The 15,014-nt window shown below is 45.4% G+C and overlaps 1 protein-coding gene across 1 annotated transcript in view; it reads left to right on the forward strand.

The window, feature by feature from the left end:
* The window catches only part of KCNJ5 (potassium inwardly rectifying channel subfamily J member 5), a 32,904-nt gene extending 22,780 nt beyond the window's left edge, over positions 1–10,124 (forward strand). Inside the window, exon 3 of the mRNA XM_015884241.2 lies at positions 10,004–10,124. Within this exon, the coding sequence (XP_015739727.1) occupies positions 10,004–10,077 (74 nt within the window). The 3' untranslated portion in view covers positions 10,078–10,124. The remainder of the gene's footprint in view (positions 1–10,003) is intronic.
* Positions 10,125–15,014: the final 4,890 nt, after the last annotated feature.

Genomic DNA, 15,014 nt, shown 5'->3' on the forward strand with positions numbered 1-15,014 from the left:
TCCTCATCTGAGGGTATCACACAGTACTCAGTGCAGTGAGTTATCAGCAGGAGCCAAGTTGTGCTGATACCCAGAGCTGTGCACTGGAGCTGTGGGCAGCGTGTGCTGAGCTCTGTCCTTCCCATAACCGCCCTTCAAGAGCACCCAGCTTTATATGGGAGAATTTAAGTACCAGGGAGAGCTGTCCTGGCTGCTGCAAATCATCGTGGTGTTACAGAACTGTCTGAAGCCAGACAAGACTGCATTCTGCAGCAGACAAGCTGACTTGCCTGCAGGCATAAGTCCTTTCAGTTCCTGTGTGGGTACGCACAACCTTGGGTGCTTTCTGTTATGTCAGTACCCAGCCTGCTATCGTACACTTCAGTACTGAATATTCAGTAACAGGTTGTTTGCACTGAAGAAGGGAACAGGATGTTTTTTCCCACAAAGTTACTTCTCGTGCCATAAAAACCAGGGGAAAAAATATGTCCAAAAATGCTAACATTTGCTGCATGGAAAAGCAGCGGTCGTAGTGGTTTGGTTCAATCCCTGAAGTGATCATCTAATTCTGCCCTGACATTTGCTGTAAGTGAATAAACCTGCATCTTAATTCCATGCCTGTCAAAGCTTAAATAATGCAACATCAGCTCTTAATGTGATTGATCCAAATAAAGACCATGAAAAATGGAACCTGGCTGGAAACATTCAATGGAATAATACATTTCAAAGAGGGTTCCCCCATCTCTGCTAATGTGAAAGATTTGAATTGTGGGAAAGGAAGAAATGAGATGAAAACACTTAAGCTGATGTGGCTCTGCGTGAGGGAGAGTAGGATCTGAATACAAAATGGACTCAATAATTACAAGTGAGATTCACACTTGAGTGAACAAGGAGAGTCTGCTCTGATGCCTCTCCTAAGGTGAGCAATTAGGTTTCCAAAATGACCACATCCAGAAATTCTGGCCCCTCTCTGTGGGGATGAGGAGGGAGTGAGCAATCCTTATTTGTGACATGCAGAGGGTTGATGCTCTGCTTGTAACATTCCCTTAGGAGGAATGAGAAGTGGGAGTTCAAGAGACAGCGCTCTTATAAATCCCTCATGCCCCTCGTTCTTCTCAGAGAGAAAGGGATGGGAGAGGAAAGCCCTTTTTTGCTGCTCCCATAGCCGTCCATCATGTCGTCTGTAGTCTCTGAGCCATTGTTGTGGGTATTCTAAATTTGTTTATTTGTTTTCCAGCTGGAAATAGATTCTACATTTATCCTGTCGTGATTCTGGCAGAAAGAGGCAGCCTTTCCCTCATCCGAGTCAATTCAGTGATTCACTTCTTACACAGCCCGCTGATTGTCACAGGGATGAAATTACAGTCTTTGTAAACTGATGGTGAAAGAAGCCCGGCTCATAAATATTTCATTCTTGTATCAGTCATTTTAGTAAGTGAACTTTTTACCGTGGTGAAGCCCTGTGTGCAGGGAGCTCCCTGACCTGATAATGCTGGCAGGAGAGCTCCTTCTGAATCTTAAGGCTGCACGAAACACAGGGAAGAAGAGAGGAGGGTGGGGAGGTAGAAGGAAAGAGAGAAAGGGGGGATAAAAAGAGAGAAGGAAAACAAAGAAAGGAAGAAAACCAGGAACGTACAGGTTTATTTTTAGGAAGTATTTGTTCTTAGGAGTGGCAAATCAGAGCCGGGCTGGATTCAGTGAAGCATTTGTACGTGATGTTCTGTGATGTTCTGATGCCCTTCATGAGCCCAGCATGCAGCACGCAGGTTGGCCAACCACCCATCAGCATGGTTCATCCCAGGGAAAGTGTTTGATTTCTTTTACACCTCTGCTATTAATAACTGAGGTGGAAGAGGAAAACTGATAGGTTTTAAATGCCGGGGTGATTATTTAAAGTCAGATTATATTTGGCATGCACATTTATTTCCATTCCAATTAAATATGTGGCCCTCTTACTTTAAATAGTGCACGTTTCAGTGATGAAGTACGATGTTACTGGAAAGACTCTAAACTGGTATCAAGGGGAGTCATATTTCATGGCTAATTGTCACTGAGATGGATGCGCTGAGAATATTCCCAAGGCTGAATTTGGGTTAGGAGCCACAATTTGAACACATCTGACTGGTGCAGCAGCTGGTGATGGATGGGGTGGTGATGGATGGGGTGGTGGTGTGTCCTGCAGGGCAGCCCTAAAGCCTGTGGGTTGTGGAACACATCTTATGAGGAGCAGCTGAGGGAACTGGATGGCCCAGTCTGGAGAAGAGGGGGTACAAGGGAGACCTCACTGCCTCTCCAGATCCTGAAAGGAGGTTGTAGTGAGCTGGAGTGATTGTGAAGGACTGACATGAAGATATGCTCCCTTGCTGCTTGTAAACACACCAGAACAAAGGAGGCCTCTCCTGTCCCCTCTCAATAACCCAAAGTGCTGACAGCATCCCTGGCTCCGTTTGTTTTCCCTCTCCATCAGAGCACATGGCTGCCCAGAGGAGGAATCCTTTCATGCCTATCTTCGAGGCCCTTGAGAGGTGTGAAGAGTAACCAAGGTGTGAACAATGCACGGAGCAGCACACACATGGAAGCTGAGGTGTGAAAGCGTTTGCTCAGTAAAAATAGAACTAAGCTGCTGGCAGAAAGAGGTGTCTGCAGCTGATAAACCTGCAGTGATTGACAGGAGAGGGGTTGGTGTTTTATTATTGCATCGGTCTGAATCTCCTGACCTTATGAGGGAGAAGAGAGAGTTTGGCAGGACAGACGAGTTTGTAATTTGTTCCTTAATACTGAAATGAATGCACCTCTCCTGGTTCTATAGGGAGCAACCAATACCAGTTTTTAACCACTGCCTATCACATAATGTGCTTAGTTGGAGCAGAGAATAAATGAGGGATTATTAGCTGTTAGTGGCCCAATAAAAAAGCTCAGCTCCTCTTTGGTTCTGGAGATATTGTGGAGGAGCTGCAGCTCTCAAGCCCCTCACCTGCATCTCATGGATCTCTTTGATCACCCTTTGGCACTGCAAGGCAGTTCTGTGTGCATGGCTTTAAAGAGCCAAGGTTCTGCTCAGGTGAAATATTTATAAATCAGGCTTCTTAAATAAGCAATACACTGCAGCAAGGGTCTGATACGAACATCTCTCATGTATAACCATCTTACTACAGATCTCAATAATGCCTTCAACCCACAGATCTTATACATTCATATCCTGCAAAGATCGGCATATCGAAAGCAGAATGCAATTTGCCAGGCAAGTCACAGTTCGCGTCTGTATCACTGTATGATGTATGGCACATCTGATGCAAATGTAACTGGAGTGCCATGGAGAAGCTTGTTTTGCAACACAAAGAGAATTAGACTAGCAGACCTGCTATTCAAAAGATAGATATCTCCTTTGGATTTACAGTCCTCGCCCTGCTGGTTATTTTGCTGTCTCACTCGATGAGCTACTGTGCAAGCTCCAAGCTATCTTTGCCTCCAGAAAGGCTGAAGCATAAAATGGAATTACAAGTATCAACAACTGCAGACTCTGCCATGTAGGCATGCAAAGCCACCTCCCAATCGGGTGACCAAAGAAGGGCAAGGACAGCAGACTTGAGCCAAGCTATGGACCTATTGAAATCAGTAGGAGTTTTACCACTGCCTTCAATGGCTTTGAGATTTGGCCCATTGGAAGCAAACACCGTGAATGAAATTTCAGACAGCCCGTGGCTACAGATGCACTTCCTTTTAAAAGCATTAATAGAGCATCTAAATTTAGAGCTCCTCGTTTTTGTTTCATTAAGAATTCTGCTTTGGTTCCAGATAGACTCCCATGAATCCATCCCCAAAGCAGACCCACATTCCATCCTGCACAGCAGAGCAGGATCTTTTATTTTTAAAACGGCCTCATCTAACCTGCAGCTGCTCAGAACTCCGCGTCTCTTCTGCATTCATTCTCATTCGTGGAATATGAACCTCTGCTACACGCGGTGTGTCATGTGGCAAATGTTACTCAGCTGAAATCGCTAAAGAGAGCTGATTTCAGCCTAAAGCGGAATAATGAAGCCTTCTATGGATGTCTGCATAGAAGAAAAACAACCCACGTACTAGTTTGCAAACATTACTCATATTTGAATTTCCCTTCTCTGTCATCTCTGAGCAAGCAGCTAGATGCGTTCACATGGCTCTTCCAGATGGGGAACTGATAGAGCTCAGACTTCAATGGCCTTCAATAAAACAGCACTGCTGAAAATGCACATCTGGCATCTGAATCCTGAGCCAACTCACCCCCTTCCTGGGGCTGTGAGCATCCAACTCCCAGGTCTTGTGGTGATCTCAGGAGTCATCCCCGTGGCTCATGTGCTGTATGAGAGCCAGCAGACGCCTCTGGGAGGATGAGTTCAGGCTTTAGAAAAACAGATACGAGTATCATGGCAAGGACACTTGGGATGGCTGTGGGCACATGTTGGCACATGTGCTGACCTCTCGTGCCTCAGTTTCCCCTTTCCTATGAGATGGGTTATCTCCCTCTTTCCAATTCTGCCACTTCACCCGTGCTGATAAACTGTTAATGGTGGCGAGGGAGGCACTAATTATGGGATCCTTGTGTATCTGGGCTGTGGCAGTAAACCTCCCTGCTGCTCTTTCCCTTTTTCATAGCCAGCCACATCTCCAGCAGCTCACCAGCCTTTCCCTGGAGCATTGCCATCTTCTGCTTTTTCCCTGGGTGGCCGTGCAGGAGAGGAGAGCTATGATTTAACAGCAGAGCAAAGCACTCAAAGCCCCACAGACACATGGAGATTAAATGCTTCCCCCAGTTGGATTCCCCAGCCTCAGCACACTGTTTTTGGAACACAATTGTGTCTAGAAAGAACCTATCTGGGTATTATACAACACAGGACATACTTTTAAGTCTTTTTTCTTTCTATTATCCTCCTTTTCAAGGCCTTTCTCTCTTTGATTTATGGATCCGGAGACCAGCTTTAATTACATCCTTCGAACAGCTGCCTGAAGCGACGCTCACCAGGAGTCAGACAGATGCAGCATGCAGCCCCCTGGGTTCTGCATAGCAGCATGCTGCGTGGAGTGACCATTAATACACAGTGTGAAGGGCACAGTTCCTGTTGCCGTGCTATTTGGGTATGAATATGTTCAGACCTGCTTGTGTATGCACACAGACTCTGTCACGCACACACATTTGTATGTGTTTTCTCTCCGCTCCATAGTCAGTACACCGGAGTGTCTCTTGCAAGGGGCATATTAGGCTCAGAATATTCCATTGAGGGAAACCATTCTGGGTGTAATGCCTGAAGACATTTGGAGTGGAATGCAGTCTAAGTGCTGGTTCTCTAGGGATCATCTTGCAGCATGCATGGTAGGATCCAAAATTGGAGCTTCTACCTTTTCCATCTCCGAGTAACTCCTATTTCAGCTCCCTTATATAATTTCATATGAACGAAGCTTGCAGTAGCTTTCCCTTGGAAGTAGGAAGATTGTTGTCAGAGCCTCAGGAAACACCTTTAATGTGGGACGGGCAACTGGGAGAGTAGAACTTCAATCACCAGTGAAGGAGATGAGCACTTCTGAAGCTGACAGAGCAGCGTGTTGGAAGGACCACCGTGCTGTCAGCTGTACACTGACAGAGCAAAGGGCAAAGGAAATGGCTGACTAAAGGCTTACAGGTGCCCCAGACTTCCCTGCTTTAGGGACATGGCTCTGAAGGAAGCTCTGAGCTTGCAAATTTATGGAAACCTTTTTGTGATTAACAACTGAAGGAGCACGCTCTCATCCCACTGGCAGACCGTATTCTCATGACTGATGCTGGCGTGCTGCAGGATTCCACACAGCAGCAGCCTGATTAAATTGTAAATCAGCCGGGGTGGGAAATCTGTCTTTCTCTTCTTGCATGGCTCAGAATAGAAGAGGATTTCAGTCCTGAGTAGAGCACGCTGCTATCACAGTTATAAATACGAAGCTTGCAACTCAGTAGTAAAATGGCTTTGTACTGAGCCATGTTAAGGTCCTTCATATGAGCAAAAGGAGTTATGAGCTAGATCTGAACTCTGCAGTCAGAGATTGTTTCCAGGCCCTGATTATTAATATTCAGCTTCACCTGCCTCATGCTGCCAATCCAGACCTCATCTGTGGCCATTACTAAAAGAGCTTAGATGGAAATGCTGTTTCAGGGCTCTTTCCCAGCTGCAGATTAATAAGGGCAGTCCATAGCTGCTCCCCTCTCCCCTCCCCACACATCACCCACTGTAGCTGAAGAACAGATGCATTAGCAACTTCCTGATACTTAACCTGCCCTTTCTCATCCTTCCTCTGGCTCATAAATACTCCTACTGCCATTTCTTGCCGGGGTTAATGTGTACAACAAAGCACTCTGGAATCAGTCTGACCTATCCCTAATGGTGTGAGCTTGTCTCAGGAATTTTCTTAATGTTATACAGTGGTAAATGGTTTGCACACACTTCTCTCTAGTGTCCATTTAGCCAAGAAACACTCCCAGGGGGCGGCTGCCTGCGTAGCTCCTATAGCAGTACAGGTCCTAAACAGTCCCCAAGCCAACATCCTGTATGGCACAGCTCTGCTGGCATCACACAAGTCGGGATCACAGCTCAGCATCCTTTGCTGTACAAATTGGAAAGACCCAGCTGAGCTCTGAGCTGGGCTAAATCCTGAATGCGTGGCTGGAAATCAGGAATACAGATTGTGTGCCAGACAGAAGGTTTTTTCTTTTCTTAACCAAAGTACTGCTGGCATCTCAGAAGTACCACTGGGAACGTTGCCTGCTGCAAGCGTGGGCACTGGTGAGGATAACAAAGAAATTACATCCCTCTGGCTGGGGTTGCTACTCAATACAATTTGAGGATAGGCTCCAGCTTCTCACTAGAAAGTACCATTGTATCTTTTTATTCTTTTTTAATGAAACCATTTCTTCCTGAAAGACTATCATTTTGGTTTGGGTTTTGTTTTTTTTTTTCCTAAGCAGCCGTTTTCATGGAAGAAAGATTTTCAGGTTTTCATTACATGTTTGAACCAGGTCTCAAAAGCAAAACACGTTTATTTCCTTCCCTGGCATCCAATAAAGAAAAAAATAGGAGAAAAGGAAAAAAGAAAAACACCCAAATTTTTGTGGATAAACAGAAAATACATAAAAGTTCACCCGTTTTGGGGATGTCAGGAACTAGAGGGGTGATTTTGTAACTCTTCAGAAAAGCTGATAATAAGTTTTGTTGGATTTCAGCTGTGGCCCCCAGCAACACAGATGACTATTCAGGGACAGGCAGGAGCGTGCACTCTGGGGCCCCTATCCCTCCCAGGGGCTCAGGAGGCTTCATTAAGTCAGTGATTGTTGGTGAGGGAGTAGGAGGTGGTTGGAGTTCTGTTGCACTGTTGTACATGCTGTGCTCCTCCTGCTCTACTCTGAGCTCTCTGTGCCCTTGTGAAGAGTTCAGAACCTTCAACCTCTTTGAGGAAAAAGAAGCAACAGCCATGGAGGAGATGGGAGGTAAGGAGAGATGGGAAGGATGAGCGTGCTGACCTTGTAGTGCTCTGTAGGAGGAAAGCTGGCTTCTTTCTGAGGTTTGAAGCTTCTGAGGCATAGTTGTGTGGTCTGGAGGGTGCCAAGCGGGACTTGCCCTGTATTGTGGTGTAGGGGAGCTGTAGGTTATGAACCCATTGTTGTTCCTTAAAATTGTTTGCTGTGTTCTAGAGTCATGCTGCCTTTTCTTATGGGGTATGATGCTCATGTTGGGGGTTGGAACTACATGATCCTTGAGGTCCCTTCCAACCCGGGTAATTCTGTGATTCTGTGATTCTGTGTTAGCAGCCAGCAGCAATTGATGCACATTGTGTCACTGCTGATAGCTGCCTTGTTAAGTGAACCCACTTTGTGCACTAAAATACGTGGTGCACGGGAGTCTGGAAGAGTTGTGCTCTGCTCCACAGCTGTGATTCTTGGAACAACACTGACCTGTTGGCCCCAAAACCCCTCCTGCCCCCACCCCTCCTTTCATAGGTTGTGTGCTTTGTGGTGTGCTCGTATACATCAAGCAGGTCTTACAGTTTAGTATTTCCAAGTACTTCACGTGGCCGTCTGGTGTCAGAATGCCCGCTTATAAAGATGAAGAAGCCGAAGCACAGAGCAGAAAGGTAACGATTAAAATCTCTGAATGTGTCCGTAGGGAAACTTGCAGTGCAATATCTCTGCTGTGAGTCCTGTCCACTCCCTGCAAACCTCTCTCATCTCATCAGCTGCTGACCAGTCCTGTAACAGCAGCTCTACAAAAAGCAATAAGAAAAAAATATTGCTTTTTCTTTGGCTTTTCTGGTGTTGCAGAAACAATCACATTCCTGGCCTAACGAGCTGATTAGATATCAGCCACACCTGGCCTTACCATGTGGTTCCTTCTTGCAGTTTGGTGCAGTGAATGTCTTTGTGTGCATTTTCTGCTCTGTCCTGTGTGTTCAGGAAGCACCAAGCACCTCTCTTGAAAGCAGCAGGTCTCTGTATCACTACAAACAGACAGTCCAATCTCCCTTTCCAGTCCTTTGATCTTCCACAAGGAGTTAAAAGCAGAGTCAGCTCTGCCACAAGGTTTGGCTTTATGAAATTATTTCAGGTTGATCGCAGTGCATTATGAAGGGTTTCTAGTCATTAATGGGAAGTGAGTTCCTACTATATGAAGATTAGTTTGCTGCCTCAGCCATCTATTAAGTGAATAAGACATGTGAAGATGCAGGCAGTCCAGATATTAGCATGTTTATCAGGATAAATAGGATGCTGGAAGGATGCCTACATTGTGGAGGCTTCTGTGCAGCTGGTACAATACACTCAAGCAGGATTTAAGTATACAAAGTATTTGGCCAGGAGCAAGACTGAGTAACTGGGTCTTAAAACCACGTCTGGTTTGAGGTGTGTTGGCACTGCTGTTCTAAAGGAGAGGAAGCATGCTATTTTGGAAGCTAATGGCTTTTAAAGGCCAATCCTACTTGAGGATGCACTGTGTGGGCACAGCAGATAGTTCTGGGTGTGGGTTGAAACTGGTGGGCATTGCTTCATTGCCTGACAGATGCAGTTGATGTGGGGTTGGAGGCTGCTGTTAAGGTTTTATGGAAGCCTGGTTCTGTTTAACATAGCTGTAGTTGAGTTATAAATTAATAATCCCTGCTGCTGGGACTGCTGTGTAGCAAGATGGCTTTTGTGAATGTATGTGTAAATAATTCATGCCATTAAATTAGTTGTGTTCCCTGTCCACGGCTCATTTATCTGCCGTGACTACAAATATTCCTCTCTGCAGTTAGGAGGTGTCAGAATGTGCCAAGTAAGAGGTCTGTGCCTCTCAGAAGGAGCCTTTGCCCCCCACTAAATGGATCAGGAAGCTCTTTTGACAGAGTGCACCATAAAAGCTGCCTTATTGAACGTGATGCTCTTTGCAGAAACAGATGTGCTCACACCCAATTTCCATCTTGGGTTTTCAGCTCATGGGTTGATTGAGGCAATGTGGGCAGCTTTCCTTGCAAACCACAGCTCTGGGTCTTTCCTAGGCCCTCTTTTAAGGGCTGTGCTGTAGTGATGTCCCCAGCCTGTGCCTTGCTTTCCCTACCTTTACAACAGCAGGGATAGGCTCTTCCTATTCCACGTGGGGATGCTGTGGGTTTCCCACCCTATTGTTTTTATCAGTATTCCCTCTGTGCTTCTTTGGGAAGCAGGAATTGCTGAGATAGTTGAGAGTCCTCTTCAGCCTCAGGTCTGAGGCAGCAACGTGGGCATCAGTGCTGTGTGCTGCTGCAGAGAGCACAGTGAGGAAGGGAAATAAAATGGACACAAAGGAAAGCAGGAAGGGAAAACAAACAAACCAACAGGAGCACAAAGGCTTTTATTTTACTGCATAGCTTCCAAAATGATTGCTTCTTTCTGGCACAACCTGATGTTCCAAAGAGCTTTGATGATGCTGTATTACTTCTGTGTTACCAAATGGTCTTGGACAAATTGGTGTTGGTTTTCTTGGTCTGATGTTGTCAATTGTTATTTGTTTTTCCTCAGCCTTGATGCTGCTCCTCTCTTCGTGTAATGCCCAGAGCATGACCTCAGGGATCCCAGGGAAGGCTGAGCTCTGATATCTTCCATCTCCTCCTGCCGTACCCGAACTGTGAGCATCTAACTGTAAGTAAGATAAATACGCTTTTATACTGTATACATAACCTTTAAGTTTGTTCAATTGCCAACTTATCATTATATATGATCTGGAAGAGTTTTGTTTCTGCTGTGTGTATAAATATTGATGAGAAACGCAAAGGCTGTTTTTCTGTAGAAAATAACTACGTTTATGTCTGACCCAAATAGATGTGGAAGAGATGATGTTCCTTAAGCTTCTGCTTTGGTGTGTTTAGGAGATGTATCAAGCGCAGACAACTCTGTGTCTGAATACCAAGTACTGTTAGTTTGGGACCAATTTGTTTCACTGGAAAAGCTTCTGGAGAAACATTTCAGCATATTGGAAAGCACTAATAGGAGGAGTGGAGGTTTTTGCTGTGATGTTTATTGGTACTTGTGATAAATGCTTTTGGTGGAAGGAAGACAGAGGTAGTCATATTGTTGTATGGGCTGAAGGGAGCTCCATAGCTCTGAAAGAACTTTGAGTTCTGAACTTATTTTCTGGAAGGTCTGATTGATGTTTCTTGGTTAGAAGTGGTTTCTGTTACCCTGAGAAAAGCATGAAAAGTTGAAGGAATAAATTGTGTTGTGATTCTCAGTTGCTCACGTAGCCCTGGTTTTCCTAGCAGTTAATCTGTTTGCTCTGCTTGAGCTTCATACTGGAATTTGCAGATGGTGCCTGGTCTGCTTTGTAAATGCTCCTGGAAATGGAGAGCAATGGCTGTGTTGTTCTGATGTGCTTTGTCCCATTTGGTCAATGGGAGGCAGGGACAGGAGGAGACACACGGATGGAGCGAGTGCTCACAGGTGAGAAATGGCTTCTGATATCTCCCTTTAAGGATGCTGTAAAGAAGCAAGGGAGTGGTTTACTGAGATACCAAGGGCAGGCGTGAGTTACTCTGAAATACCCAATCCCTCCTCTGTGTGTTGCTCGGGTTTTGTCCACGTGTTGTTCAGGTTTTGATGCTGTATTTTGTGATACTTTCTTCAGCTGTAGTTCTCCATTTATGCAATGCTACTTCCACAAAACACGAAGTATTCTCTGTTTTCCTAACCTATGTAAATGGCTCGATTAACATTGAATTTTACTGAGCATGTCTGCATCGGAGGTGCACCGTAAGAGAGAAATATAATCTAATAGGAAGGAATGCACCGCTCTGGAGCAGTCAAGCTGTGAGATGAGAAATGTGGTTTGAAACAAATGAACTGATGTGTTGTGGAAGGAATTAATGCACTCTTCACCCTGTGCCTCTCAAAAGAAAAAGCTAAAACTCTTCCCGCAACTCCAACTTGAAACGTTATGGCAGCATTCAAACCTCATACCTGGTGTGCATCCTTTGTAAAGATTAAGAGCAATAGCGAAGTTAAAGGTGATGGAAATGGATGGATGGTGGTGAGGAGGGGGGGAGTCAGCTGGGATTGAGATGTGTGTAACTCTACAGTATATTGATCAGATGTATAAATGTGTCTTGGTATCCTCGGGGCTGTGGGAGTTCCCAGACTGTTTGCCTTGAAATGAAAGCAATTTAATCTTTAAAAATAATAATGAAAGAGCAAGCTGTAAATGAGACCTTCTGGCAGACTGACGGGGCTGCAGTCCCGGAGGTGGATGCACATGCTAAGATGACAAACGAGGTCATTAAAGTAAATAGTGTAAATTGAGTTTTGGCAGTGGGTAGGAATCCTTATTGCAATGGAGGGCATTAATATGGGAGGGGGGGGCGGGGAAGGGAGAGGCAGAATTCACTGTTAACAATCTTATCTGGGGCAGAGGAGCAGTGCAATTTTGTAGCAGTTCCAGCTATCCACTTCATTGCCCTGCAGCCAGCCCGTTTAATTTAGCAAGGCTTCAGCATGGCTTGACTTAGCAATGTGTTTAAGGTTACAAAGTGACATTGAGCAGTATGAGATGTTGCTTACCTTGAGCTGCGGTGCTCCTTCCTGGTGCAGTTTGCTCTGTGACTTCATGCAGGTGACGCAGCATTGCTTTGCACACTGATTCTCTTTCTTGAGAGGTTTCTTATGGATCTTTAAAGTCTGATCTCTCAATGTCCTTTTGATGCCATTCCTTGCAGGTTAGAGCATTGCCCTGGGTGCTGTGTTTGATGCCTTAAGTGTGGATCCCATTCCTGGAGCAGGCATTGAAGGGACAAATCCTACAGTGTTAATCTTGAGTAGTAATGATGATGGAAGCTAATAGCATTAACTAATAGAATAGGATGAGATTAATAGAGAAAGCACTGAATCGTGCATTTCCTACTGGGCTTGCAGAGTAAGATGTTCCTTTAAAAACATTTATCTCCTGCCTCTCCTAAAGCTCCTTTTTTCCCCCTGTATTTTACAACATGCTTTATAAATAAGAAAGGAAACTACAGAACCATCTTTCCTCTGCCTGGGAAGTGCAGATCTCTTTTGAACCCATCACTGATTTGCGTGGAGTGTTGAAAGGAATAAGCACTAAAGCTGTTTGGGATGCTGAGAGTGGCCCTATAGTTGTGGGAAGGAGGGAAGCTGGAGGCTTAAGGGTAGTTTGAGGCATTTGCATTAACAAGCACTGGTGACTTTGGATTTGGTTATCTCCAAAATGTGTTTCACATTGGCATCTCTTATCATTGCAGCATGAAGTAATACTTTTAGAGTGTTTTGTTGCTTATAATTTGAAGAAATGCTGTAGGAGATGTGGGGGATGAGCAGGGAGATGTGATGTGAAGGAGCTCAAGTAGCACTTAAAATCAGGAGCCCAGACAATCTGCACCAGGTGGCTGTATGTGGTCTCTAAAAGCAGCTTTCCCATAAACGCTGGGAGGACCATGATGTGGCCATGCTGTTGTCTGTTTTACATTCCATTTGTAGCATGGAAAGTTTTGTGATATCCATATCACACAGTGTGGGGCAGGCTGACTTGAAGGTCCCCCATCTCAGAGCTCGTTGCTATTAAACATCGTGACACAGCATGATGCCTGTCCCCTGCCAGCCCATATTCCTTGCCTTGTAGCAGGGCAGGGCTGTTGTGCAGTGCTGGCCTATGTGCTCTTGGGGGTTGATGCAGAGCTTAGTGAGTTTAAAAAGTCTTTTGTTCTTTCTGCAGACAGAAAGCATACAGTGCACCAAATGCTTGCAGCAAGTGCAGAGCTGTAGCTTTCTTTCCATGTCCTCAGTGCCAGCCAGCTGGGCTCTTACAGGACATGCAGAGGATGCTATGACCTTGCTTGGAGTTCTCCTTTCTGTAACTTCAGGATGGACTAAAGCTCTGGCTCTCTTGGCTCTGAGCTCATTTTGACAAAGCCCAGCGAAGCATGAATCATGGTTTCTTGAAGGCTGAGAGCTAATTTGCTTCGTTCTTCCTTCCTAATTACTGCAGACTGCAAGTCTGCTCTGCTGTGCTGGGAGTGGCAACCTGAGCTGCAGTAAATGCCAGTTGTTGGTGGTCAGTGCTCTGCCTGCTGCAATGAGAGGTGGGAAACTGAACAGAAATCAAAGCTCAGCCCCCAGTTGTGTCCATCTGAAGCTCTCTGTGCTCTTTGGGTTGAGGAATTCCAATCCATCTTAATGCTGTTTCTGATGACTTCTAAATGCCGGGAAAATGTTTCTAGGATATTGATAAAATAGCTTAGTGGTTTTTTTTTTCTCCTCAAGAAATGTTCCAAACCTTTTATGCTGGAGAGAAGCATTCTCTGAAAGGAAAAAGAACATTTGACTGCTGTAAATGGAACTTGGGGCAGTTCCCCATGGCCATGCCAAGCAGACCAACCAACAAATGTTCCTTGAATAACAGATTGATTTGCTTCGAGGTGCTCTCCCCTCAGCAAACTCCCACATCAATAACTAATTATTTGCAGGAATAATTCTCCAAATTTCCCATCACAAATAAATAGAAGGAAATGGTGAGGTGCTCCAGCCCATCTGTGAGCAGAAAGAGGTACGACTAATTATTCCCTTAGCTCCAATGCTAATAGGCACGTTATTTTTTTCCTTCTTGATCTTGATGGAATAGCTGTGCTTAACCCATGGCCCCGCTTATGCTAGGGGGGGAAATATGAAGAGAAAAATCATTCAACTAAATCGTTCCATAAGCTGAACTAGTTCATTAAGTGTGAGTTGGTAGTGTGGTTTTGAACTTAATCACTGTGTGTAGCCCAATAGCATCTGTAATAAGAGCTTGCATGCAATGAATGACGTTCGGTTCTGCAGAGGTGCTGCAGCCTGCCCTGTGCTCTGCCCCAGAGATGCCAAACCAATGATGTATTTGAATCAGTTTCTGTCTTTGTAGCTGAGCTGCTGCTTTGGTTATCTTGATAAACCCTGCTCAGTAACTCTCTTTCCAGCTCCATGTATTGCTGCTGAATGCATTCAGCATTTTCTGTTGTTGCTGCTGTCACCTTGTGTGGAAACCTGACCCGGTGAAATAAGCTGCTGTGTGCAAAATATGGCTGTAAGGGGAGTGTTCAGTGTGGTTATACCCCAAATCAGCCTCCTTTGGGGCTACCCCAGCCCTGGGAAGATCTGTGCCCCATTGGTGCAGGCAGTGCTCCCTTCTGCCCCACTCCTGTGCTTCCAATGGCCACTCTTGGCACCACAGGGTCTGTTCTGCCCTTTGTTTTTCACCTGTCAGCTGGGAACTCCATCCAGGTTTGCTCCTGTGATGCTGTTAATACATTTCCTTCCCTCTTAGTCTCTTGTAGAGCACTCTCTCTCCAGGGTGTTGTGTTTTGCTTGTTGTCAGCAGCTTTCCCTGGAGAGCCTAAATCCTTCCTTCCCTCCCAGTTTTCTCCTGTCCTTCTGTTAAATAATCTGTCTGCACAGCTCAGCCAGAAATGCTCTTGTAGAAAACCGGGCTGAAAGCCCAAGTGTGCCTGCCTGCTCATTAGCTGGGAGCAGCAAATCCAGGGCAGTTGGGTGA

Source organism: Coturnix japonica, chromosome 24 (genome assembly GCF_001577835.2).
Source record: "Coturnix japonica isolate 7356 chromosome 24, Coturnix japonica 2.1, whole genome shotgun sequence".
Classification (NCBI taxonomy): domain Eukaryota; kingdom Metazoa; phylum Chordata; class Aves; order Galliformes; family Phasianidae; genus Coturnix; species Coturnix japonica.